The 27020-nt window shown below is 32.9% G+C and overlaps 5 protein-coding genes across 6 annotated transcripts; 3 read left to right on the top strand and 2 right to left on the bottom strand.

Annotated features, from left to right (window-relative positions):
- Positions 1-359: 359 nt before the first annotated feature.
- Positions 360-1495, top strand: LOC117565404 (ryncolin-4-like). The gene is made up of 4 exons (XM_034244488.2): positions 360-568; positions 626-670; positions 744-1308; positions 1368-1495. Exons 3-4 carry the CDS (start codon positions 821-823, stop codon positions 1462-1464), a joined length of 585 nt encoding a protein of 194 aa, XP_034100379.1. The 5' UTR covers positions 360-568; positions 626-670; positions 744-820; the 3' UTR covers positions 1465-1495.
- Positions 1496-3323: 1828 nt separating this feature from the next.
- Positions 3324-4375, top strand: LOC117564923 (ficolin-1-like). Its single transcript, XM_034243877.1, has 4 exons — positions 3324-3378; positions 3481-3531; positions 3592-4225; positions 4282-4375. Exons 1-4 carry the CDS (start codon positions 3324-3326, stop codon positions 4373-4375), a joined length of 834 nt encoding a protein of 277 aa, XP_034099768.1.
- Positions 4376-5716: 1341 nt separating this feature from the next.
- On the top strand, positions 5717-7203 carry LOC117565400 (angiopoietin-related protein 3-like). Its single transcript, XM_034244485.2, has 4 exons — positions 5717-6309; positions 6369-6413; positions 6483-7047; positions 7107-7203. Exons 1-4 carry the CDS (start codon positions 5808-5810, stop codon positions 7201-7203), a joined length of 1209 nt encoding a protein of 402 aa, XP_034100376.1. The 5' UTR covers positions 5717-5807.
- Positions 7204-9704: 2501 nt separating this feature from the next.
- LOC117565572 (apolipoprotein D) lies at positions 9705-12963 on the bottom strand. Of its 2 annotated transcripts, XM_034244749.2 has the most exons (6): positions 12868-12963; positions 12693-12804; positions 11402-11532; positions 11246-11325; positions 10294-10392; positions 9705-10111 (listed from the first exon to the last, which is right to left on the bottom strand). In XM_034244749.2, exons 1-6 carry the CDS (start codon positions 12885-12887, stop codon positions 9888-9890), a joined length of 666 nt encoding a protein of 221 aa, XP_034100640.1. In that variant the 5' UTR covers positions 12888-12963; the 3' UTR covers positions 9705-9887. The 2 variants fall into 2 exon arrangements, with proteins under 2 accessions (XP_034100640.1, XP_051859333.1); XM_052003373.1 differs by lacking the exon at positions 9705-10111 and having other exon boundaries at positions 10358-10448.
- Positions 12964-23808: 10845 nt separating this feature from the next.
- Positions 23809-24913, bottom strand: LOC117564384 (fibroleukin-like). The gene is made up of 2 exons (XM_034243103.2): positions 24123-24913; positions 23809-24046 (listed from the first exon to the last, which is right to left on the bottom strand). The coding sequence occupies exons 1-2, from the start codon at positions 24836-24838 to the stop codon at positions 23887-23889; spliced, it is 876 nt and encodes a 291-aa protein (XP_034098994.1). The 5' UTR covers positions 24839-24913; the 3' UTR covers positions 23809-23886.
- Between the last annotated feature and the right edge of the window lie 2107 nt (positions 24914-27020).

The raw sequence follows: 27020 nt of genomic DNA, 5'->3' as shown, positions 1-27020 counted from the left end.
TATTCACAAAATTTAGTTGTATTTGGTCTCAAGTGGCGAACGGATGTGAATCTTGAAAAATACAAAAATGCGCAAGTTTTTCAAAGTATTCGCAGTGTTCTTTATCATTGTGAAAATATGGTCGGTGAGCTGTCAATCAACTGATGGCGAATTTATTACAACTACTAATTTGCCAAACGAAGGCAAAACAACTTCAGTGAATGATGTCGAAATATCGAATTTGGAAAATCATTTTGTGTCTTTTAAAACTCAAACAGAAACTCCACTTTCAAACATATTGCGCAGTATCCAAAATCTTCAAACGAATAACGATATTTCGAATCCAAATTAAAGGAAAAAGACGATATAATCGCATGCCAAAAAACGCAGTTGGAGGATAAATCGAATATTCTTGAATTTCAAATAAATGAAACCAGTAAAGCTAGGCAGGAAGCAAGCGATTATAAACATCAAATTGAGGACGAAGAACTCGAAATAAAGAACTTGCAATCAACTATATCTTCTTATAAGTTAACCATCGATTCGAATAATGAAATAATATCAAAATTGGATTTGGAAAACAAACGCCGTAAGCTGCAAAGAACTATTGCATATAATAAAATTTACTAATTATGATCATTTTCAGTTGATCAGGAACGAAATGAAGACAAAAAGAAACTGAGTGAAATCGGTAATAATTTTGATAAATGTAATCAGAATGTGATAAATCTTTTAATTTGATTTTCTCTTCTTAACTTTTTTAGTTGATTGTGAATCGGAATTTGACAATGATTATGATACATCTTATAGAAGGCCTGTGCAAACTGCTTACGTAAGGCAAATGCGTTATCCAAGCTCTTGCCTGAACTTGTCTGCGGGCAAGCAAAAGATACAAATTGGAAATGTATCTCCTTTTGATGTGATTTGTGATTGGAGAGGTTGGATGACCATTCAGCAAAGAATCGATGGAGGCATTAGCTTCGATAGAAACTGGGAGAATTACGCATTTGGATTTGGCGACTTGGAAGGAGACTTTTGGCTTGGATTGGATAAACTTCATCAGATAACGAATTCAACCCGACAAGAGTTACAAATCTTTGTGCGTTATTCATTCAACACAAGTTTCTACGAATATGATAACTTTAAGATTGCAAGTGCAGACGAATTCTATGAATTGAAATCGCTCGGAAACCATAAAAGCAAAATTAATTACACGCAGCTTCAAGAAAATACCAAATTTTCAACATACGATAGAAACCTTGGAGAGAGTCTTGAAAGATGCGCCGAAGATGGAGATGGTGGCTGGTGGTATGGAAAAGATTGTGGAAAGTGAGTTTGATTCAAGCTTGATTTAGAATTAGTATAATATAATGTGATTTGTATTGCAGAAATCTAAACTCGCCATACCGTCAAATACGCACAACAACTGGCATTCAAGCCAAATTCGTCTCCATGCGGATTCGTCCATACACTGAGAAAAATTGAAGGCTCTACAACTTATTAGCTTGAAAATCGATGTATTTTTGACTTAATATTGATTTGATACTTTGCTCATAACTTGATTTTCGATTAATAAACTTGTAAACTCTGTACATTTTAATATGTATTTATTTAAAAGTGAACGTTTTATTTATTTCGCTCTTTTCACATAGTATTTTGAGGCCACACTATACAGATGGATACATATATAATATAATATATAATATATATATATAATATATATATATATTTATATATTATATTCATTTATTATATAATATTTATTTATTTATATTTATATTTTGAATTTAATACCGCATTGCTTTGCTTTTATTAACAACGGGTACCGGGTATCCTACAGTAGAGTACACTCGACTACTACTTTCTTATTTTTTTTAATTTCTTGCTGTCAAACTGAAGATTAGCTTACGGAGCTCGCTATTTCTTCGAGCGACTAAAAATATGTGTTAAGCTGAGTATTTAAACCTTAATGTTGATTACTTTTACCACTGATAGCATTGTGTTGATAAAACATATGCGCATGCCTAAGTTATTTAATTTAGCTTCGGCGAACTATTCACACAATTTAATAGTGTTTACCCTCAAGTGGCAAACGGACGTCAAGTCTACATGCCGTTTTAAAATAATAAAATGATTACCCAAAAGTGTCGGAAGTTATTAGCTGTATTCTTTATAGTTGTGCAAATATGTACAGTGAGCTCCCAATCAACTGTTGACGATTTTATTTCAACTACTAATTTACCAAACGAAGACGAGTTACTCAAAGAACCGGAACAGAAGGAGAATTCACTATCAATTATTCTAAGTGAAATACAAAAAATTCAGTCGAATACCGCAAATATCGAATTAAAATTGAAGAAAAACGATGAGATAATCGCTAGACAAAATGCTGAGTTGGAAAATAAGTTGAGACTGCTGAAAATGCAAGTAAAAGAAGTCAATAAAGCTAATGAACAACTTATCGATTACAAAAACCAAAACACGGCGTTAAATGCTACGATCAATATAAACAAGTAAGAAAGTTACAGTCGAGTGTGCTCGACTGTGAGATACCCGCTACCCATTTTTAATAAAGGCAAAATATTGCGGTATCATTTTCAAAATATACCGAAAATACTAAAAAAATACTAAAAATATACCAAATGGTATATTTGGTATATCGATATAGTACACCATTCAAAATATACCATAAACGTCGCAATGTGCCAGATTGTCGGCCAAAGCAACTCAGACCCCTAGTAAGTAGGCGTTTTTCCCATACAAAAGTATTTCCTTAATAACTTCCACAATTTTTATCTGATCGCAACCAAATTTTCAGGAATCATAACTATTACAGTAGTTATTGTATATACCAAAATTCGTAGCTCTAGCTTTAAAATTACACTTGTTATTCGATTTTTTTGATTTGCGGGGGCGGAAGTGGGCGTGGCAAAAATTTGAAACAAACTTGATCTGCGTGCAAACATAACAAATGCTGTCGAAAAAAATTATAGCTCTATCTCTTATAGTCTCTGAGATCTAGGTGTTCATACGGACGGACGGACGGACGGACAGACGGACAGACGGACAGACGGACAGACGGACATGGCTATATCGTCTCGGCTGTTGACGCTGATCAAGAATATATATATATTTATAGGGTCGGAGATGCCTCCTTCTACCTGTTACATACATTTCCTGCCGGCACAAAGTTATAATACCCTTCTACCCTATGGGTAGCGGGTATAAAAATGAAGAAATATCAAAGTTGGAGACGCAAATCAATGAGAGTAAAGTTAACTAACCAACTAAAGTTAGTGTAATTTAACAATTCTGATCATTTTATTCCAGATTCTAATGAAAGGATGGAAACTGAGACGGAACACAATATTAAAATATCAGATCTGACAAATAGACTATGTAAGTTCAGGAAACATATGAACAATAATTTTAGATGTTGAAAAATCGGAATAATCTGACTCAATAATAATTTAAATTTTTTATATCCCTTAACTTTTCTAGATGAATGTGAACGGGAACTCTTGGAAAAATCAGACCTGAGCAAGAGACTATGTATGTAACATTAACCATTTACCATAATCATGGAATACCTCATAATTGATTCGATTCTAGATAACTGTGAAACTAAGTATAATGACGTATCGTATAAACTTACGGACACGGAGGAGTATCTAGAATACACAAAATCAAAGCTGAGGGAATGCAAGACCACAAATGGCAAAAACTATACAGAAAAAGAGAATGAGGAGACTCCTAAGCCTTTGGCTGAAAGTCTTCCAAGCTTTTGCTTAAACTTGACTGCTGGTATTCACAAGATACAAATTCCAAAGGGACGTGTTTCAGATGTTGTTTGTGATGGTGATGGTTGGATGATCATTCAGCGTCGAATTAATGGAAATGTCGACTTTAATAGAAACTGGGCAGAATACAAGGATGGATTTGGTGACTTGAATGACGAGTTTTGGTTTGGATTGGATAAATTGCATCTGATTACAAGTTCAGCACCTCACCAGTTGAGCATTTTAGTGAATAGTGAAAGTGCAAGTTCTTATAACTTTAAGATTGGAGGTGCAGAAGAAATGTACAAGTTGTACAAAATGCAAAACTATGCAGATAAATACTTATTCTTCAACAATGAAGAAGAAAAATTTACAACATACGATAGAAATAACGGTCCAGGAGATGATGATTCAAATTGCGCTAATTATGCCTATGGTGGCTGGTGGTACTCAAATTATTGCGAGATGTAAGTTTAATTTGACCAATAATTAATTCAAATAATTTAATATTATCATCTTGCAGCAATCCAAACTCGCATAATTTAAACCGTTTAGTCGGTAGCGATGAGTTCGAATTTAATACTACAACCATAAAGATTCGCCCATCTACTGATTGATTTCGCTGCTCTTAATTTTTATGTACAATTTAAGTTTTCATTTATTCACAAAAAAACATAAAAAAGTATTTGTTTTTTTTTTCTCTTGAATATCAATAAATGATTAATTTCCTTAAATTTATCAGCAAACATTGATTTTTTAATTACTGGCCATCAAAATAAGGATTTCATCCAAGTCTTTATTTTTTTCTTCTCAAAATGTCGTGTACAAGTTTCTGCATTTCGATTTTTTGGACAACCTTCAGAGCGTGATTTAAAAAAAAATGAAGCATCCTAGCTCTTACTCTGGGCGGAGAAAACATATTTATAAATACATATTTATTGTGAAATCAATCTAGCAAATAAATTGTTTGTTCCGTTACCCGTTACCCCATGGTAATGTTATAATCTTGCGTCGGCAGGAATTGTTCGGTATTTTTAGTATTTTCGGTATATTTGAAGTTGAATACTGCTCAAGTATTTATTTGGTATATTAATTTGGTATAATTTGATAATAATACTGCTTAAGAATTTATTTGGTATATTAATTTGGTATAATTTGAGAACAATACTGCTTAAGTATTTATTTGGTATATATTTTTCGTGTAATACTGCTTAAATATTTATTTGGTATATTTTACGAATAGTACTCTTTAAGTATTTATTTGGTATAATTTACGCATTATTCTGCTAAGATATTTATTTGATATATTTGAGGAATAATACTGCTTATGTATTTATCTGCTATATTCGTTTGGTATATTTTACGAATATCATTGCTCAAGTATTTGTTTGGTATGTTAGATGTGAATGTTTACATATTTATTTGTTATATTTTACCAATAATACTGTTTAGTTATATTTTACAAATACTTCTTTTTAGGTATTTATTTGATATATTTTACGAATATATATTTGGTATGTTAATTTGGGTATATTTTAAAAATAATACCTCACTGTTTTGGATGAAAATGGGTATCGGGTATCCCACAGTCGAGCATCATTGATTGTATCATTCTTACTTGTTCAAATCACATTTTACAGTACACATACATATCATATGATGTGGTTGTTAAAGACTTGAGTGAAGCAGATGATATCTACTCTGTACTTATGCTTAGCATTTGAACTGGAATTTCACATAGAAGTAATTGTTCTCGAATGATAAACTCACCAAAAAAGAATTTTAGTTATTAGCGTGGTATAAATATGAAACTTAAGTTTATTAAATTATTATTGTCAAGTTGAAGATTAGCTACCGGAACTTACTGTTTCTACTAGCGAGTAAAAATATGTGCTTAAAGTTGATTACTTCACCACAGATAACATTAGGTTGCTTTTGCATATGCGTATGATATTGAATTTAGCTTCAACTTGACTGCGAACTATTCACAAAATTTAGTTGTATTTGGTCTCAAGTGGCGAACGGATGTGAATCTTGAAAAATACAAAAATGCGCAAGTTTTTCAAAGTATTCGCAGTGTTCTTTATCATTGTGAAAATATGGTCGGTGAGCTGTCAATCAACTGATGGCGAATTTATTACAACTACTAATTTGCCAAACGAAGGCAAAACAACTTCAGTGAATGATGTCGAAATATCGAATTTGGAAAATCATTTTGTGTCTTTTAAAACTCAAACAGAAACTCCACTTTCAAACATATTGCGCAGTATCCAAAATCTTCAAACGAATAACGATAATTTCGAATCCAAATTAAAGGAAAAAGACGATATAATCGCATGCCAAAAAACGCAGTTGGAGGATAAATCGAATATTCTAGAATTTCAAATAAATGAAACTAGTAAAGCTAGGCAGGAAGCAAGCGATTACAAACATCAAATTGAGGACAAAGAACTCGAAATAAAGAACTTGCAATCAACTATATCTTCTTATAAGTTAACCATCGATTCGAATAATGAAATAATATCAAAATTGGATTTGGAAAACAAACGCCGTAAGTTGTAAAAAAAACTATTGCATATAATAAATTTTACTAATTATGATCATTTTCAGTTGATCAGGAACGAAATGAAGACAAAAAAAAACTGAGTGAAATCGGTAATAATTTTGATAAATGTAATCAGAATGTGATAAATATTTTAATTTGATTTTCTCTTAACTTTTTAGTTGATTGTGAATCGGAATTTGACAATGATTATGATACATCTTATAGAAGGCCTGTGCAAACTGCTTACGTAAGGCAAATGCGTTATCCAAGCTCTTGCCTGAACTTGTCTGCGGGCAAGCAAAAGATACAAATTGGAAATGGATCTCCTTTTGATGTGTTTTGTGATTGGAGCGGTTGGATGACCATTCAGCAACGAAAAGATGGAAGCATTAGCTTCGATAGAAACTGGGAGAATTACGCATTTGGATTTGGCGACTTGGAAGGCGACTTTTGGCTTGGATTGGATAAACTTCATCAGATAACGAATTCAACCCGACAAGAGTTACAAATCTTTGTGCGTTATTCATTCTACACAAGTACCTACGAATATGATGACTTTAAGATTGCAAGTGCAGACGAATTCTATGAATTGAAATCGCTCGGAAATCATAAAAACAAATTTAATTACACGCAGCTTCAAGAAAATACAAAATTTTCAACATACGATAGACACCTTGGAGAGAGTGTTGATAGATGCGCCGAAGATGGAGATGGTGGCTGGTGGTATGGAAAAGATTGTGGAAAGTGAGTTTGATTCAAGCTTGATTTAGAATTAGTATAATATAATGTGATTTGTATTGCAGAAATCTAAACTCGCCATACCGTCAAATACGCACAACAACTGGCATTCAAGCCAAAGGCGTCTCCATGCAGATTCGTCCATACACTGATAAAAATTGAAGGCTCTACAACTTATTAGCTTGAAAATCTGTGTTTTTGACTTAATATTGATTTGATACTTTGCTCATAGTTTGATTTTCGTTTAATAAACTTGTAAACTCTGTACATTCTAATATATCTAAATATGTATTTTTGAATTTAAATGTGAACGTTTTATTTATTTCGTTCTTTTCACATAGTATTTTGAGGCCACACTATACAGATGGATACATATATAATATAATAAAACAAAGTTAACGCAAAGTTTTTTTTTTTAAGTTTGAACACCTTTTTTAAATACATAACAGCAACCCATATTGAAAATATATCTACAAACATTACTAATAAAGGATAACTTACAATTGAAGTCTGAACTGTCACCATGAAACTCTGATAAAAAATATTGAAATGACTTCACTCATCAAATGTTTATTGATTTAATACTCCCTATTCTAAGAATTTGATTTTGTTTTGTCATAAGCAAGTAAGAAAGCTACAGTCGAGTGTACTCGACAGTGAGATACCCGCTACCCATTTTAAATAATAGAAATATATTTTGCGGTATTTTTCTCAAAATACACCGAGTATACTGCAAAATACTAAAAATATACCAAATGGTATATGTGGTATATCGATATAGTACACCATTCCAAATATACCATAGACGGCACAATGTACTACAATAGATTGCCTGCCAAAGCAACTCAGACCCCTATGTAGTAAGGCATAAGGCATCCCATACAAAAGTATTTCTTTAATAACTTTAACCATTTTTATCTGATCGCAACCAAATTTTCAGGAATCATAACTACTCTAGTAATTATTGTATATAATAAAATTCGCAACTCTAGCTTTAAAATTACGCTTGTTATTCGTTTTTTTTTTGGTTTGCGAGGGCGGAAGTGGGCGTGGCAAAAATTTGAAACAAACTTGATCTGCATGCAAACATAACAAATGCTGTCGAAAAAAAATTATAGCTCTATATCTTATAGTCTCTGACATCCAGTGTTTCATACGGACGGACGGACAGACGGACATGGCTAGATCGTCTCGGCTATTGATGCTGATCAAGAATATATATACTTTATGGGGTCGGAGATGCCTCCTTCCACCTGTTACATACATTTCCTGCCGGCACAAAGTATAAATATTGAAATGGCTTCACTTATCAATTGTTTATTGATTTAATATTACCTTTTATGTTCTTCTAAGAATTGGATTTTATTTTGTCATAAAAAAAGAATAAACTGATGTAAAAAGGTTTGATATAGTTTTCTTCAAAGCCAATATTGATACTTAAACGTAAATAAAATTCAACAAAATGTTGCCTTGCTTTAGATCATAAATCAGAAATTTTCGGCGTCAAATCTTCAACGAGACTGAAAATTCTTGATTCAACTAAGAAATCTTAGTATCAAAAAACGTTCATAAAATTCTTAATGAACGTTTTATTTCAATTTAATACGTTTTTTTTTCATATGAATATATAATATTATATAATATTGAATATGAATTAATATTGAATATTATTGTCTCAATTGAATTAAATTTAAATTTACATAAATATATGTATTTATATTTATAAATAAATTTTGAAATCATCGTTTTTTTTTTTTTAAATATTTTGTATATTTTATTTTATTTGTATACATATATTAACTTTTTTTTTAATACATACTTGCAAATTCATATCAAACAGAACAAGCTTGCCAAATAATTCGCCTAATCTCTACTACTAAGTTATCAGTAACAACACTAGACTTGGGGTCCAAGGGAATTATAATTTTTGCTCTGTTTACATAGATTAACAATTTTAAACAAATTTGTAGAATACAAACTCTTAGATTTTGTATTTTTTATTAATCGTACTTAATTTTATCAGAATAAAGTTTGTATGCTTAAATAAATGAAATTATCTAAATTGAAAATATGCGATTATTGATTTATGAATTTTGTCGTTTATACACAGAAAGAAAAAACGTGGTAAAATTAAAATTAAAATGTTGAAACAAGATTGTTTGAATGTAAAAATTGAACCAAAGAAGTTTATTCTTAAATCGAGATCGAATTTGATTTAATAATTTTTCTTTTATAGTTTTAATAATATTTCAATTAAAAATATTTTAGAATAATTTTAATTGTTTTTTTCAGTAAATATTTATTGTAAATACAATAATAACATTTCATTCAAAATAGAAGAAATATTCTACACTAAAGTCAAATTGATTTAAAAATTTTTTTTAGAATAATCACTTTTTTCGTAAATATTTATTGTAAATACAATATAATAAATATTAATTTTTTTAACTGCTTTTTTTAATTGATTTATTGCTTTTTTTTCCGTAAATATTTATTTTAAATACAATAATAACATTTCATTCTAAATATGAAAAATATTTTAGACTAAAGTCGTATTTAAGAATATTTTGTAGGGTAATATTCATTGCTTTTTTCTGAGTAAATATTTATTGTAACTACAATAAAAACATTTCATTTTAAATATAAGAAATACTAAAGTCGTATTAATTTAAGAACACTTTCTGCGTAAATGTTTATTGTAAATATTGTACAATGCGACTGAACAATATTAACACATCAATAATCGAGTATAATTTTAGTTTAGCTTTAGTTTGTTGTCGAATTCATTCGTTTAAGAAGTTCATAAAGATATCGAAAAGACGCTGATAGAAGCGTCTTAGCCACTCTCATGCCCTCTCAATGGCCTCGTTCAACGCGTTGCCGTCAAATGCATTCTCATCCAGCTGCAGCAATGCGGCATCTGTGGCATTCCCCTCCAGTTGGGGGCAGTTCTTCTGCAACGTATTGATCAGCACCGTTTGGCTAATCTTATTGTCATCGAGTATCTTGTGGGCGTCATTGATGGTCGCCGTTGTCGGTTCACGTTCCCTGGTCAATATCCAGACGAGCTCTGTAAAATTGGCATCGATTATGATTGTGATTGTCGGTGTTGAACAAGTGTCTCCCAAGTAATGCAATTAATTATGCACTTGCATTAATTATGCCAAATCGAATAACTGATTTAGTCTGTTTTGCATGCCAAATTAGCCAAGGCCAAGTCAATGCGAGACGTGACTTCCCCCTTACACTTACTCAAATGGGCCAACGGAGTGAGGGCGGTGCAACTGTAGACAACTGCGTACGATTCGTAGTCGGTGCCCAGCACCAGATAGTTTGCTTTGTTGGCCACCTCTAAAATGAAGGCAAACAAACACAAAAGGCAATGAATATCACAAAAAGATACAGACCTAAAATGGTTGTAGATACAAATATGGAGAAAGATTTGTAGATGCTAATTAATCGATACAAATGTGTAAAGATAGATTAAAGTATAAAGAATTGAAGGTATAAAGGTGCAGACTATTCAACAATAATTAATATTTACAGATTCTTGGATTCACATTACAATACGGGTGAACACATTAAAAATTGTAGATGAATATCACAAAAGGATACATACATAAATGGTTGGATAGGCAGATTGGAAAGTTACAGATTTTTGTAATCAAAGAAAAAGTACATCAAAATTTTTCAGATACTTATTAGTAGATGCAGATTAATAGATTCCAATTTTTGATAAAAATATGTAGAGTAGAAAAATAGTTAAGCACTTTCAGATACAAATTATACTACACATAACTATCTACAGATTTGAAGATACAGATAATAAGAACAGAAAAAAGATATTGACAGACATAAATGCTAATAGAAATGAAGATTTCTACATACAAATTTGTTTCAGAAATGTGAAAATAAATAAATATGAATTATAGATATAAGTTATTTGATAAAGATCTTTAGATTAATATTATTAAAGGCAAATTTAAAGATATAAAAGATAAACATAAATAAAATAAGAATAATTGAATATACATATTTATAAAATGTTGTATACAAATGCAGATAGCGACTAATGAATAGCTACAGATTCATAAATAATGATTAGAAGACACTGACTTACATATATAGAATATTATTAACTGGTATCGATTTGGAGATTCATAATTATATATAACAAATTTAGATTTGTAGCTCTACAACTTACGATTCTTAGAAAAAGTCACAGCCAGTTGGGCGGGTGCCAAAACTTTTGCAGTTCCTGTCACATTGGTTGGATTTCCAGTGCTACATTTGCACAAAAAGAATTCGATATTAGATACTGAAAAGTACTGAATATTATTAAGTTAAGTCAGCTACTCACAATCTATTGATGGCTGCATTCACTACAGACACTGTGGAGTTATCGACATTCTCGTAGCTGGCGTAAATGCATTTTTTGCCAATCTCAAAAGCAAACGGATACTTTGAATGTTCGTACCAGATTCCCATATACTTAAAAAACAAAAATAAAACAATTAAGAAGCGCAGTTAATAAGTAAATTAATGCGAAAACCATGAATCATTTTACACTTCTTGGGGCTTAGGTTAAATTTGAAATGAAAAGTTCAAAAGCAAGCACTTTAAAATTATTTTGCTTAAATATTTTGGTGACTATTGCTTTTATATATATTTTAATTAAGTATGATATATATATATATATAAAATTTCCTTTAATAAAATGTCTATAAAACATGGTTTTGATATATGTAACTAAGAGCTAAGCTAACTCTGATTTTATTTAACTATGAGATAACTTCATTCAAATGTCTTGTGACGCCATCTTTCGAAAGTTTTCTATAGAACTATGAAAAGTCGATCAACAACTTCTTACTTTATACAAGTAATATTAAGTTGACTTAAGTCCGAGTTTAGTTATCCATAAGTTAACTTAATTTAAAGATTTTAATAAAGCTGCTGTGGCGCCATCTCTCGGCAGTTTGCTATTGAACTATGAAAGGTCGATCATCATGTTTTAATTAATGTTGATAAATGCATGTATAAGATTCTCTTTTAATAAAATTTCTAAAAATATGATATATAAATACTTATTTTTTTTTATTTTATTATATTAAATCTAGTATTTAATTCTACATTTAATAGAGAAGAGAGTACTAACTGCTGGGGCCTTCGACTCAATATAAATATGTAACTATGAGATAATCTAACTCTGAGTTTATTTATAGATGAGCTAACTTGATTCAAAATTCTTGTGGCGCCATTTTTCAGTAGTTTTCTTTAGAATTACAAAAAGTCGATCAACAACTTCTTACTTGTTAATATAAGTAACAATGAGTTAGCATATTTTAGAGTTTAGCTATCTATGAGTTAACTTAACTTAAAGACTCTCATAAAGCTGTTGTAGCGCCATCTCTCGGTTGTTTCCTATAGAACTATGAAAAGTCGATCAACAACTTATCACTTGACGTGCCTAAGAAACTTGTCTTGTTTGTTACAACTAGAAATTAATTAAACTTGAACGTTTGTGAATTGCCTATTACACAATTGCGAGTAATTAAAATGCATTGTTAATTGAGTAACATTTTGATTGATTATGGCAGAGCTCAAGTGCCGCTTCAAGTGTTGACAATTTGCACAAGTTTTGGGCCACTTACCGCATCCAAATCAAAAGTGTCCATTATCTTAACCTCTGGACATTGACCGGGAAATGGCACTTGAGCAAAGACTGTGCTGAAAGCCACAAACATGAGCAGCCCAATTGAAGTACTGAGAGGAAAACTTAATTTAGTTAAGTTTGTTTTATGTTTCTTTGGTTTACTAGAAACTTACCTAAGCGATTGATGTTGCATTGTGACACTCGAAAATTCCGCTGATTAATTGATAATTACTTTTTGAGCAACTTGTCTCCCCGTTCGCTTTGTGCAACTGACTAATTGAAGCGGCTTTAGTGCATCTCTTTTATATAGATTCATCTGTTAAAAGCTTTTATTTCAAAAGCTTTTTTTTATGCACATTGCGCCGACGCTGCTCAATTGTTTTGTTGCTGTAAACAAATGAAAAGTGGAAAGTGTTCGCGATCCATGAAAGTTCTTGATGTGTCGGGAAGTGAGGGGAAAAGCGGGGGCGTGTCTGACAATGTTCTCGTTACGCTTTCGACTGCGGCTTATCAGCTGCAGTAGATGATTTCAAACAAGAACAACAACAACAGAATTTAGATGTCAACAACGTTAGCAACAATTTGCAATTGTTTAAGTTAGCGTATGTCAACAAAATATGGCCTGGCTAAAGCTTCCGCATAGGTAGTTGACAAGCGAGTAAGCTAACTGCAATTTATTATTATTAATAAATAAAATGATATGTTTATTTTTTATTTTATATAAATACAATTTTAAATATTGGTGTATTGAAATATTATATATATTTATTCTTCTTTTTTTAATATTAATTGGTTCTTAATATAAATCCAATTTAAAAAGACGTATATTAAATTCTAATTTCGATTTATTCTGATACAAATATAAGTAGCAATTTATTATTGTTCTCAAATAAAATGATATGTTTAATATTGTAAAATAAAATATTTGTCAAAGATACTAATCAACTACATATTAGTATCTTTATTTAATTTATTGAAATTATGCTAACATACCTTCTTCTAAAAAGTAAAATTTAAGATATTGAAGTATTTCTGCGAATATTTAAGTTTAAGTTTCAGTTCAACTTTTTTATAATATAAAATATAGAAAAAAAAATAAACAAATATATAAATAAACTAAAGAGGCTTTTGTTAAAATTTTGTTTAATGTAAGATATAGTATACAAAACTATTGTATTTATGATAAGTGTGTTCATAAAAAAAAATATTTCTGAAATTTGAATTTACCAAAAATTATAATTACCTTAAAAACGGAGCATTGACTGGATTTCAATTTTTAAATGCTTAAGTTACTCAAATTTTTTTTTTAAAATTTTTTTACTCTATTTCATATATTTTCTTTTTTCCATTTCGCCCTTGTCTTCTTACCATCCACATTCATACCACCAGCGACAAGCTTTCGCCAGCTTGTGGAATGAGTTTGTGGCGCCATCTATGGGCATGCACGTGCTGGCGCCATCTGTCGTGTGCTTTGCATTGTACCAGACTCGAGTGAGCTGTTCGCAGTGCAACTTTGCAGTTCATCTCGGCTATTATTTATTGAAATCACACACACACACACACATACGCAAACGTTCGCACACAAGCAGAAAATTGTTGTATTGCGGTTATTTAAAAAATTACATTTACGTATTATTAAATTAATTAAATGTAAGCCACAAATTGAGTTAAATGTGCAAAAATGCACCAGCGGCGAAAGGACGCAACTCGAAAGAGACTCTGAAAAGCCTTTTGCATATGACTGTTAAAAGGCACCTGGAGTTTTGAGAGGGTGGCATGAAAAGTTAAAAAAAAAATACTAATTAAAAAAATTTAAAAATAAGAAAGATTTAAATGTAATTTGCTCCTTATCATTTAATAATAAATTTGAATTATAAATTCATTTTTAATAAATTCTTAAAATATTTTAAATTTATTTAAAATGTCTTGAGCAACCCTCTTATATTTAAATGCTTGCATTTGTATGCCAAGTTGGCATTGCCAACTATTTTCGTATGGGAATTTATGGCAGTCCAGCGACTGGACCAATGCGACAAATGAAATAATCTATGGAATGGGAATGGAAAAGGGAAATGGGATATGGGATATGGGTTGCTTGATCTGGATGGATGGATGGATGGATGGATGAATGGCCGGTTGGCTTGGCTTGGATTTGGCTTGCATGCAGCGTGTAGTAATTAAATTTAAAATATGTACACACTGGCTGGCGAATGTTTGAGTTTGAAACAGGTGCAATGCGACGCCTCTTGTGTATGTGTGTGTGTGTGTGTGTGTGTGTGAGAGTGTGTGTATAATTTTATCAAAGGCAACCGACACGACTGTGAAACCGATGCCATAAGCCGACCAACTGGACAGAAAGCGTCGAATGCGGCTTTAGTGCACTAATACACAGACAAAGGCACATGCACATGCATTAAATACACTTACACGAGCCATTCTCACACACACACACACACGCACACAATTGAATCATTTTGCCTTTTAAGTGTATTTTGCGGTTATGCGTTTCATAGGCATTTTGTCTCATGTCATTTCATTCTCTTTTTCGTTGTTGTTCCCTTCCGCCTCCTTCTCAACTGCTCAACCCCAGCTCCATTCAACGAACGCTCCCTAGATGGCGCCAGCACTTTGCAAATTTTATTTATTTATATAATTACGACCGTAAACTGATATAGCCTTAAAAGCAATAGCTGCAGGGTATTAAAAACAAAAATCAGTTGCATGCGGCCATTTAATTGAGTGGCTGCCTTTTTGCAAAAATGGTTAAACAAATTGAATTACAATTTTTTTTTGCCATTATTATTTTGCTTGCCGTTGTTTGCAGTGAACAAAAACAGGCAGCCTTAAGGCTTTAATAAAAATGACCAGCACGATGAAAAGAAACACCAAACAATGACAAAAGCGTAGCACTCATTGCATGATGATGACCTTTAACCTAATTCCTTTGCGGCTTAGCCAAAGAGAATGCAACACGCCTGAGAAATGCACAACATGACGCAATTTGGATTACACACACACATTCGCACGTACAATAACCCACACACTCACACATTCACAGCCAGACGCTTTGCTACTTTTAAAGTTGATTTTACTTTGGCTTTTGGTTTTGTGCTTTACTATTAAAAGTACAGAATTTAACATTAAAAACAGGTTACTTAAATAAACTCAGATCATTTTTAGTTAAAACGTAAATGCTGCAAATCAAATGCACAAAAAAGGCACAAAGCAACATATAAAGCAAAACGTAAATCAAATGCACAAAATAAGTCAAATAGCAACACAGAAAGCAAAAAAGAAACACAAACACACAAATCCAAGAGGACAAAGAAAAGAATTGCACACGTGCAACACAATCGTGCTTCGAAGACAAGCCTTCAAATTCGACAGCAGCAACAACAAAAAGTATTGCTTCGAAAATGAACCGTTATCTTGGCCACACGCAATTCGAAGAACGATCTCGCACGAAGGGCGCTCGTGTGCAGCGAGCCTGCAACTGTTGCATATGCCGAACGTCATTCGATCTTCGTTTCGCTTTATCCTTTCTGCAGCGCAGCCTAATTAGCATTCTAATTTCGAATTTGACTTCAGTTTTCTTCGGCTCGTCAAGCTGCACAAAAGTGACAGCGTAGTGAAGTGCACAATATTTAAGTTCGCTTCATAAAACCAATATAAATTAAACAGTTTACTAGCTGTTAATACTAGTAACAAGTGTGTGCGTTAATTGCGTATTGTTAATGCCTTAAAAAGTGATTTTAATAATGAATAGCATACAAATAAGCGCGAATGCAGGTGTGTGAAAAGTACAGTTTAAATAATAAACGGTTGCATATAATCTGTGCAAGTAAATGAAAAACTGCAATAAAAAACTTATATTTAGTGTATTTATGCAATTAAAAGTATATAAGCAATGCAAAAATACAGGACAGCGTTTAAAATTTTTTCACATGGTATAACGCATGCAAGTGGTTCTCGCGGCAACTCGCGCAGTCGTGACGTCAGCACGATCGCGCTGCATAGCAAAGTGCGCAACCGTTCGTCGTGCGCCTTTGCTTGTTCGTGTTCGGCAGCGCACCCTTCCTTCGTGACTCTATGAACCTTAAAGTTGGGTGCGCTGAGATTTTGGCGCGCGTCGCCAATCGTCGGCGGGCAAATCGCGCGCGAGTGATTTTTTTTAAGTGCAAGTGTCTCGTAAGCTGAATGCTACAAAGTGTTGTAGCAATCAGCATATATTTGGTTGTTGTCTAGCTCACGCATGTAGCTAGCAGCTAGTAATGAAGGGGTTTTTTTTTTGAGTGAGCAAAGTGAAGTGTGTCTTTTTTTATTGAAAGCGAAAGCACTGTGTAAGTGCAATCGTATTTTTTTTTGAGTGCAAGTGAATGCGTAGGCAATTTTTTTTAAGTGAGTTTTTAATGGGTTCGAAATCAAAAGCTTATGCTCTTTTTTTTGTGCCAGAGCAAGTGTATTTTTTTAGTGCAAGCAAAAGCGTAAATGTATTTTTTTTTTAGGTGAAAGTGTTAGTGTAATTTTTTTTAAATGTAAGCAAAAGCTTAAGTGCATTTTTTTAATGAAAGCGAATGCGCAAGCCGCATTTTTTTTTTGAGTGAAAATGCAAGAGATTTTTTTTTTTGAGTGAAAGTTAATTTTTTTATATAAAGTAATTTTTTTTTTTGAGTGTAAGTGTATTTTTTTTTGAATGAAAGTAAATTCGTAAGCCATTTTTTTTTTGAGTGAAAGTGCATTTTTTTTATAAAAGGTTTTTTTTTTCGAGTGTAAGTGCAGTGTATTTTTTTTCAAGCGCGTTTAAGTGTAAAAAAGTGTTAAAAGTGAGTGCTTATTTGAAGCTGCAAATAAAACATAATTTATTTAGCAGCTTGTTGTTCGAGCATCAGTTGTGTGCTGCGTTCAACTTTCAACCGCTGCAGACAACAAAGGACGAAGGTATGTGTGTGTGTTTGTGTGTGCAGTAGAAAAGTATTTTGATTTGTGCAATAAGTATTGTCGTTTCGCTCTGCCACCGTCGGCAATTTCTTAAATTTTTTATAGCGCATAACCTGTCTGGCACACATGCGTTCGTCGTCGCCCCCTCTTGCTCCCACCCACATACACTTGACTGCCTGCTGCGTCTTTGGTTGGCAGCGAACTTAGCACCCGTTGTTTGTTGTTTGCCGTAAGCCTTGAAGTTAGAACAAGCGAGAGAGAGAGAGAGAGAGAAGGCGAAGAGCCAAGAAAAAGGAAGTCGAAAACGAAGACGAAGACGATGTTGTCGCTATCGTTGGCTACGCTTATTGCATTATGCCAGCGAACACGCCAAAGTCAGTCAGCGTGCGTGGAAGATGGCGACACTGGTTGGGTGGAGGGGAGAAGAGGAGTCTGATTTGAGGTGGGAAGTGATGAGAAAACGGCTCAGCATACAGCATACAGCATATATCCGCGCAGCAAGTGCAGCTGATGCCATTTTTGGCCCGTGGCAGCCGCGAAAGAGAAAACACTACGTGAAAAATAACAAGAAGCGGAAATGATAATAAAATGTGAATATGCGAATATGGAATACACTTTAAACGTTGTCACTTTTGTGCAACGCTGCGTTGTCGTTTGATTTAAAGGTAAGCTGAGCTTTTTAAACACAACTTTTGCAAAGCTCTTTTGCCTGCGATACTAGAGATGCTTGCTCACTACATTATAAATTTATTTATTTTATTTAAATATTGAAATTTATTTGATTTATTAAATTTATTATCTGTACATGTTTTGTATTTTTTATTAAAATTATTTAATTTTCATCCAAATTAAAGTTTTTTTGGTTTCTTTCTTTTAATTTTAAAGAAACACGAATGACATGATCCGGGATTACACGTACGGTTGTAAATTTTAACTTTTAATTTGCTATTGCTATTTGATTTTAAGGTAGGCACAGCTTTTAATATTTTAATTAATTTAATTTACCTATTTTAATATTTATACCCGCTACCCATAGGGTAGAAGGGTATTATAACTTTGTGCCGGCAGGAAATGTATGTAACAGGTAGAAGGAGGCATCTCCGACCCTATAAAGTATATATATTCTTGATCTTGGTCAACAGCCGAGACGATCTAGCCATGTCCGTCTGTCCGTCTGTGTGTCTGTCCGTCTGTCCGTCTGTCCGTCCGTCCGTATGAACACCTAGATCTCAGAGACTATAAGAGATAGAGCTATAATTTTTTTTCGACAGCATTTGTTATGTTTGCACGCATATCAAGTTTGTTTCAAATTTTTGCCACGCCCACTTCCGCCCCCGTAAATCAAATAAATCGAATAACAAGCGTAATTGTAAAGCTAGAATTGCGAATTTTGGTATATACAATAATAACTATAGTATTTATGATTCCTGAAAATTTGGTTGTGATCAGATAATAATTGTCGAAGTTATTAAAGAAATACTTTTGTATGGGCAAAAACGCCTACTTACAAGGGGTCTTAGTTGCTTTGGCTGACAATCTGGTATATTGTGCCGTCTATGGTATATTTTGAATGCGGTACTATATCAATATACCAAATATACCATTTGGTATATTCTTAGTATTTTTTAGTATATTTGTAGTATATTCGGTATATTTTGAGAATAATACCGCAAAATATATTGCTTTTAATCAAATTGGGTAGCGGGTATCTCACAGTCGAGTACACTCGACTGTAACTTTCTTACTTGTTTTACTTAATTTTGTGATATTTTAAGATACACAAATAGCATGAGCCGGGATTACACGTTCGGTTGTAAATTATAATAAAAAGCATGATGTCATTAGAATTAAGGTAAGCTCAGCTTTTAATTTATGATCTTATCTTTTTGAGTATTATTCTCATATTCAAATTTTGTTAATTTTGTTGGTCTTTAAAGAAAAAAAAATTTGTATAAAGTTTTAAATAAAATATTAAAATTTATTTAATTTGATTTTTCTATTATATAAAGATTTTAATTAAATATTAATATTGATTTGATTTAACATATTTATTATTTCTTGTTTTCTTTTAAGATACTCAAATGGCATGAGCCGGGATTACGCGTACGGTCGTAAATTATAACAATTAAATTATGATTTGAAACAAAAAGGTAAGTGTTATTTCCCATTTTATAAAGATATTTTTAAATTCACTTAAAATATTTCGCTAAATGGCGAATCTTTAAGAGCTTTCGAAAGCTTTTCGCATTCCTGAAGCTATGAGATCTAACAAGAAATACCATAATAAGCAATTAATTATATTTCCGAAATGTATACAAAAGTTTGCGTTTTTAAATCTAAGAGACAGGAGTTATTGCTTTGGTTTTATCTGATTCAAATGAAATGTTGCCTCTACTAAATGCTTTATTAAATTTACCAATAAGAAAGAAACCCTTAGAAACTAGAATTGCATAGTTTTAGTCGCAGTCACAAAACTGGCAACAAAGTTGCCTTATCCCCAAGAGTAAAGCGCATATAAATATGAGAATTGGCAAAGCTTCTGGTACGCATCTTTTGCCTTTTCCCCCTGCGCTAACATTTCCTGCATCAATTTCCCCTACACCTACACACTCACACATACTTTAGGTTGTTGGCAAGAAATGTTAATACCAAAAACGAACCATTTGCCGCAATGAAAATCGCGTAAATTTCATACTGATTGTAAGTGTCGCCGTTTTCTTGACGTTCTCTGCCTCAGTTCAGGAGCTGGAGATGAAGACGTAGCCAAGGATGTCAGCGATGCCGTCTGTTTGTCTAGCTCTCTCTCTCTTTCTCTCCCCCCATCCCGCTCATCAGTTGTTGCCACAGTGTTGCCTGTCGCCTGCAGATTGTCACCATTGTCACAATTGCAATTTTTCGTTTTGCGCTGTCGTTTTGGCCCTGATTTGCTTGCCATTTTTTTGCTGCTCTTCTCTTCTCTTCGTTTTGTCATTTTGGTGGCATTTACCATAAGCTAAGGACCATCATAGCCCAAAAATGCCCTTCGATTGCATTAATGGCAAACGCGTCCAGTGCCAGCTGCAAATCTTTCAAATGAGAAAACTTTTCCGTTGCCCTCGTCTTCTAATGGCCAACTGAATTTTTCAGCATGTCGTTTGGTTGTCCTTTCTCTGGTCTTGTTTGTGCACTAGCATGTCTAACCAGCTGGAAAGTGATACTAAAATCACTCTTAAACTTTGGATCAGCTCTTTTTTTTAAGTCGGTTTCTTGGCTGCATTACAACAAAAATGCTTAAAGAGTTTGCTATACTAATAAAAATTTGTTTTTTCGAACTGTCAAATATCATAATTTGTGTACCCATAGGGTAGAAGAGTATGATAATACAATATGTATGTGACAGACAGGATGAGTCCATTTAAAGTATATAATATATATATATATATACTATATATGTATATTCTTGATCTGCGTCAACAGCGGAGATGCTATAGCCATGTCCATCTGTCTGTCTGTCCGTTTGATCATCTATATCTCAGAGACTATAATAGATAGAGTCAACACTTGTAATGTCTGCAGATCAAGTTTTTTCAAATTTGTGGTACGCCCACTTGCGCCCACGATAAAAATCGAATAAGAAGCACAAGTTTAAAGCTAGATTAGCGATTTTTGGTATATTTTGCACTGTATAGTTAATTTTGAATATAGTACTGTATTAATATACCAAATATATCTTTTGGTATTCTTGGTATATACCTGAACAGCTAAAAATTGTAAAAGCTATTTAAGAAATACTTTTGTGTGGGCAAAAACGTGAACTTACTGAAGCTCTTTTTTGCTTTGGCTGACAATTTGGTATATTTTGCACTCTATGGTATATTTTAAATGTCAATCATATATAAATATATTCCAATATACCAAATATAGCCTTTGGTATAATTTAGTATTTTTGCGGTATATTATTTAAGTATATTTTAAAATTTATACCGCATTGTTTTGTTTTATTGACAATGGGTAGCGAGTATCTTACAGTCGAGCACACTCGACTAAAGCTTTCATAATTATTTTATGTTTTAATACTTTGTGGAGATTCGTTTCATTTTTTGTTCGAAATATCAATTCCGTCAACAATGTGACAAGCACATTTGCTGTGCTCCTATTTTTTTATGTTTCAATACTATGAATAGTTTTGCGATTTGCTTAACTTGTTTTTCAATTATCAACTTCGTCAACAATGTGACAAGCACATGCGTTGCATTCTGCGCTGATTATTGCTTGAAATGAGATCCTGATGCAATAGAAATGTGATTATAAAATAATTTCGTAGAAATATATGACAAGAAATCAAAACGTTGCGAGCACGTCTTCGATACGAAGAACATTGGGCGAAAGTCAAAGAAAACATTTGTCAGACATTGTGGAAGACTGATGGCGCTTTTGATGGCCGAAAATCAAGTTTGTTTTTACGTGCCGCGTGACAGAAACGTGGCTCCACTTCTGCCACCGTCTCTCTCTGTGTGTGTGTGTGTGTTTGTGTGTGTGTGGGAATTTGGCTGTGGATATCAAAGGTCGCAGCTGCTGCAAATGGCTGGTGCTTTGGCGAAATGAGAGCGCTCGCTGTGCCCCCAATCCAATGTGGCGATGAGAAATCGCTCGTCATTATTGACGCTTGCGAAAATTCGCTAGAATAGCAAGCGCCATACACACACACATGTCTGCCTCCTCCCCTTTCCCCCCAACACTTCGAAGCATTTTGCGGGGAAGGCGCCATAAATTATGCTACTTTCTGCCGCACGAATATAGACATCTGTAGCTGTGAAAAATCGTGCCCCAAAAACTTTGACCCCCTCCCCCCTAAGAACAACTAAACTGGCTGGCAACTTATTGAAAATCACTTAGACACACATGTGACGCCCGGTCGAAGGCGTTACGTGAGGCCAAAAACTGATATTTCTCTGCTTTGTGGGTAAGGTACTTTGTATAATTTATGTTGGGCATTAGAATTTATTTGTTGCCGCAGCCCTCAAACACAAGCTAATCTTATATGTGGACAAAGCGGGAGGCTTGACATAGGAATGACAGGCATATCAAATGCAAACGAAAAACAAAACCAGTCGAAAGCGATTGGTTTAAATTCTTGCAGCCAATTACTGCGCTATTGACAAAGTCCACTCTGAAGCCTTGCTATGAATATAATCATAAAATAAATCATAGTTCAGTTTGGTCAAACATTTTCTAATACGATTTAAGCTAATAAAATGCTACTAAAAATATTTCTGGCATTTCAGAAAGCGAAAGCGTTGAGCTTAAATTCTTTCAGCCAATTATTTAAATTGGATATCTACACTTTTCAGCGCTTCTATGAGTATAAACAATTTATCAGAATTCAGTTTAATACAAATTTGTCAATGATTTGCCAAATAGCAGAAAATGTTTGAATATTTTTACTGATAAAATCAGCAGCTCAAAATTTATATTTATCGACAAATCCAAAACAACTGGTTTAAATTGCTTTAAACCATTTATTAATTTATTATTTGTCCAGCTTTAAACGCTTCTCTGAATACAAATATCAATTTAACGCAATTCAGATTAATTACTATAGATTTCAGTAGTAGTAATTGCGTATCTTAAAAAATGTTTGGGTACATTTTCTGAAATATAAGTGTTGAATAATAGAGAATTATTCGAAATAGAATAATTGCTTTCACTGTGTTCTAATCGCATTTGTTGGCATCTCTCAGTGCTTGCGATAAGAACGCGACTGACATCTGACCTATTATTTTTTTTAATTTTAACTTGATTCTATTTTGTTGATTTGCAAATAGACTCCACAAAAAACAAGTATGAAAAAAACAAAATATTTATTTATGAATGAAAATGTAAATTTCTAAGTTTTAGCTCGAATCAAAATTACGAATTTATAGAGATGGCATCAGTGTCGGCATTCAGATAATTAAATAAATTTAAACGTAATGAGAGTAAAATAATTAAAATTTCTAGTCAATTATGCTATTCAACTTCTAAGGAGATTGTAATTATACCACCAACCATTGTTAATATCTCTGATATTGTTATTCTTACAATATTTTCACCTCATATTCGTTCGCCTCATTTCCAATCTTAAGGCGATCATAATACAAATGAACTTTTATGTAACTGATAACATTCGCTAAAAAACAATTGAATGACTTATCGAGTTGATATTCTGATATTTATTTAAAATAAAAAGGATTTATATAGAAACAAATGCTTTCATAATAAATCAAAAATAAAGTTTAATAGCCAAGCCAATCGCGAACTTTTGTCCCAAAACTTTGAACTTCTTTCTTTGCTTCACACGAGGGATTGGTTTGCATTATGGGACGTATCATTATCTTCACAGACTTGAAGCTGACAGGCCAAGTGTTCCATTGACTAATGATAGCATTAAGATTGCTTATGAAAAAAAGTAAAAAAAAGTAAACAATTAAAACTAGATTTCTTGCACTGTTTTAATTCCTAAACAGCTCACCTTTCTAAGCCATTTCGATCCTCGTCAATCCACCAACCGTTATTAGTAACTTTTTCGTCCGTAATGATTGCGGAACCGTAGCCTAAGAACTTGTTGCCCAGAGAATTGTGTAATCCATTTCCAGCAGTCCCATTATAATCACCCAAAGATAACAGTTTGAATCTGGCATTCTCATTGGCAATTTTAAAGTTATTGTATCTGTCATAACGCGTTTCGCCGCTTAAACTTTCGAGAGCTATGAACAGTTCGTGCTGCTGAACTGATAACAATGCATACAAATTGCGAAGTCCAATAAAAAAACTGTTCTCCAAGTTGCCAAATCCATCCTTGTACTCTTCGAAAGACCGATCAAATTTGACATCGTCATCGATGCGTCGTTGGATTATTATCCATCCAGGTCCGGCAGTTGCCGCATCACAGATCACCTGAATAGTTTTATCACTTAACTGAATGCTATGAGTTCCGGCCGTTTTTCCATCAGGTAAACAATAAGTTGGATATATTTTCAACATTTCGGGCCTTAAAGCGGTAAGCACTGTTTTCATTTCTTCCAATGATTTGATTATGTTTATTTCGTTAACTGCATCAGCGATTTGGGTTTTTAATCGTATATTTGCATTATTCATCTCAATTCGTTTGCCCTGGTCTACCGAGTTATCGGCATTAATCTGTGCACACGCCAGCAAAATAATCACAAGCTTTGCCAATCGTTTCATTATGGATATATTTAGAGGCAATAATTTGATTTGTTTACTTTGCAAAGTATCAACTGCAACTGTTTTGACAAAATTTCCAAGTTTGTTTCGCTCAACTAAACATTTCATGATTTAAAATGTGTAGATTAAAGCATCGAAATTATTTTTAGAAGCAGAAATAAATATGAACAATTGAGTAAGAATTATGGATTGTAGGGTATTTATAAGTAGTTTGTAGAATGAGCTAAGGGAAGACTGATAAATATAACGTAAAAGACAAACACAAAGTAAAAAGAAAACAATAATAATAATAATAATAATAATAATAATAATAATAATAATAATAATAATAATAATAATAATAATAATAATAATAATAATAATAATAATAATAATAATAATAATAATAATAATAATAATAATAATAATAATAAATAATAATAATAATAATAATAATAATAATAATAATAATAATAATAATAATAATAATAATAATAATAATAATGAATGTTTTTCTTTTAATTTTCTAATAATAATTTGAAAATTTTCAAATTATTATTACTGCTCTTGTGTTGAATGTAAACAGTAGCAAGCTTTTAACACGACAGTAAATTAATCACAATATTTGCTTACAATCAGAGCTCCTTATTATGTGCACATATAAATATTTGTTTATTCCCAGAACTTTAAAGATTGTAAATATTCCACAAATTTTCAGAAAGATGCAATGCATAAGATAATAGATTTGTATACCTTAGACAAGATTAAGTCATATTCAACTCGTATCAAATAAAAAAGTTTGTTTTAATAAATTCTGCATTCACTTTTGATTACAGGGTATTCAGGCAGTTGAGCTACAGATGTGATAAAACGAATAAAAAACAACATATTATAAAATATGTATATAAATTAAAATAATATGTTTCATAGTTTCTATAAATAATCGCTAAATGTACCTTGATTGTGAAACTTCTTCAAACTAGCTTTCGATGGGTACTTTAAAAAAGGTTTTAAACTGTTTTCGGCTAAGCGGGAGACCAACAGCTGTCGCGGTTGGCTGCACTTGATAAACGAGCCTGAGAGAGAGCTGTAGCAAAGGACACCAAGAACAGAAGGGAGGTCAAAAACGGGTTTAAGCCCCAAGTCGAGCAGAAGAGCGGCCCAAACTAAGCCTAAGCATTGTCAAACTTGGACATTCTAAGGCTGCTAATAGACACACAGTGAGTCCGAGAGAGAGAGAGAGAGAGAGATAGAGAGTTCAAGTCCAGCGACGACATATTCGTAATTTATGACCCAGTCGCTGAATGTTATCTTCTCAGTGTGGAAATGGCGGATGTGGCGACTACGGCGATTGCCGAGTGTGTTTTCGATTCAGCTAACAACATTCACGCACTGGTTTTGCTTTTGTGCCTTGCTTTGCCCTTGCCTTGGCCGCCTGTCAGTGGCGTTGTCTGTAATTGTTTTCCTAATGGAAGAGGCACCCCAAACATTGACCGCACTTAAGTTGTCATGCGAGTATGTGCTCTACGAATTTATGAGCTAACATCGAGACCAAGACTAAGGATTGCGTATTTTGGGGGCGGGGACTAAACAAACCTCAATGAAAAAGTCGAATTTTATGCAAGCGATATTCAATTGCATCGATTCTGTTGACAACTAAACTTTATCGATGGCATATCTAAGGAGCTCAGAAAGCTTTTGATTTTGCCAAAAAGTATTATTAGCTTTGTGTGTTTTGTGCTTTCTGACATGTTTTCATGTTTCTTCGATTGCAAATCCTTTAAACCTTTTCTGGCCATTAAAGTCTAAGCCACAAATGTATGAGGTTATGCTAAAAAGGTTTTCTTTTTCTTTTTTTTTTTTTTTTTGTTGTTGGACAAAAATGCAAACATGAATCCACAATGGTGTGGTGGCAAGGAAATCCTTTGCCTGGAAGGCCAACTCAATTAGTTGCACGCATCCATTAGATATTCCAGGCACAGACACAGAACGATTGCAAAGCCATAAAATAGCCAAAGGCCGCATTGAAAAGACCAAAAGAAGATTATTATTGTACAAGTAGAAGTCGAAGCGAGAAAGAGAGCGACAGAAGGGAAAACAAAAACCAAAAAATGAGAGCAAAGATGTCACGCAGCGTTCGGCCTAAAGGGATTTGCCATAGCACAGCAAAATATGTATTGTATTCGAAGCCATAGACGCTATT

The sequence above is a fragment of the Drosophila albomicans genome, chromosome 2L, assembly GCF_009650485.2.
Source record: "Drosophila albomicans strain 15112-1751.03 chromosome 2L, ASM965048v2, whole genome shotgun sequence".
Lineage (NCBI taxonomy): Eukaryota > Metazoa > Arthropoda > Insecta > Diptera > Drosophilidae > Drosophila > Drosophila albomicans.
This window is presented reverse-complemented; position numbering and strand designations above follow the sequence as displayed.

Excerpts from the sequence above, each read along its gene's own strand:
- LOC117565400 (XM_034244485.2), top strand. The coding sequence starts at position 5,808 with ATGCGCAAGTTTTTCAAAGTATTCGCAGTGTTCTTTATCATTGTGAAA. Across the intron at positions 6,310-6,368 it reads GGATTTGGAAAACAAACGCC|TTGATCAGGAACGAAATGAA; the intron begins GTAAGTTGTAAA and ends GATCATTTTCAG. Across the intron at positions 6,414-6,482 it reads AAAAAAACTGAGTGAAATCG|TTGATTGTGAATCGGAATTT; the intron begins GTAATAATTTTG and ends TTAACTTTTTAG.
- LOC117564384 (XM_034243103.2), bottom strand. The coding sequence starts at position 24,838 with ATGAAACGATTGGCAAAGCTTGTGATTATTTTGCTGGCGTGTGCACAG. Across the intron at positions 24,047-24,122 it reads GATCGAAATGGCTTAGAAAG|CAATCTTAATGCTATCATTA; the intron begins GTGAGCTGTTTA and ends TTTTTTCATAAG.
- LOC117565404 (XM_034244488.2), top strand. The coding sequence starts at position 821 with ATGCGTTATCCAAGCTCTTGCCTGAACTTGTCTGCGGGCAAGCAAAAG. Across the intron at positions 1,309-1,367 it reads TATGGAAAAGATTGTGGAAA|AAATCTAAACTCGCCATACC; the intron begins GTGAGTTTGATT and ends TTTGTATTGCAG.
- LOC117564923 (XM_034243877.1), top strand. The coding sequence starts at position 3,324 with ATGGAAACTGAGACGGAACACAATATTAAAATATCAGATCTGACAAAT. Across the intron at positions 3,532-3,591 it reads AGACCTGAGCAAGAGACTAT|ATAACTGTGAAACTAAGTAT; the intron begins GTATGTAACATT and ends ATTCGATTCTAG. Across the intron at positions 4,226-4,281 it reads TACTCAAATTATTGCGAGAT|CAATCCAAACTCGCATAATT; the intron begins GTAAGTTTAATT and ends ATCATCTTGCAG.
- LOC117565572 (XM_034244749.2), bottom strand. The coding sequence starts at position 12,887 with ATGCAACATCAATCGCTTAG. Across the intron at positions 11,533-12,692 it reads ACACTTTTGATTTGGATGCG|TATATGGGAATCTGGTACGA; the intron begins GTAAGTGGCCCA and ends TTGTTTTTTAAG. Across the intron at positions 11,326-11,401 it reads AATGCAGCCATCAATAGATT|CACTGGAAATCCAACCAATG; the intron begins GTGAGTAGCTGA and ends GTGCAAATGTAG.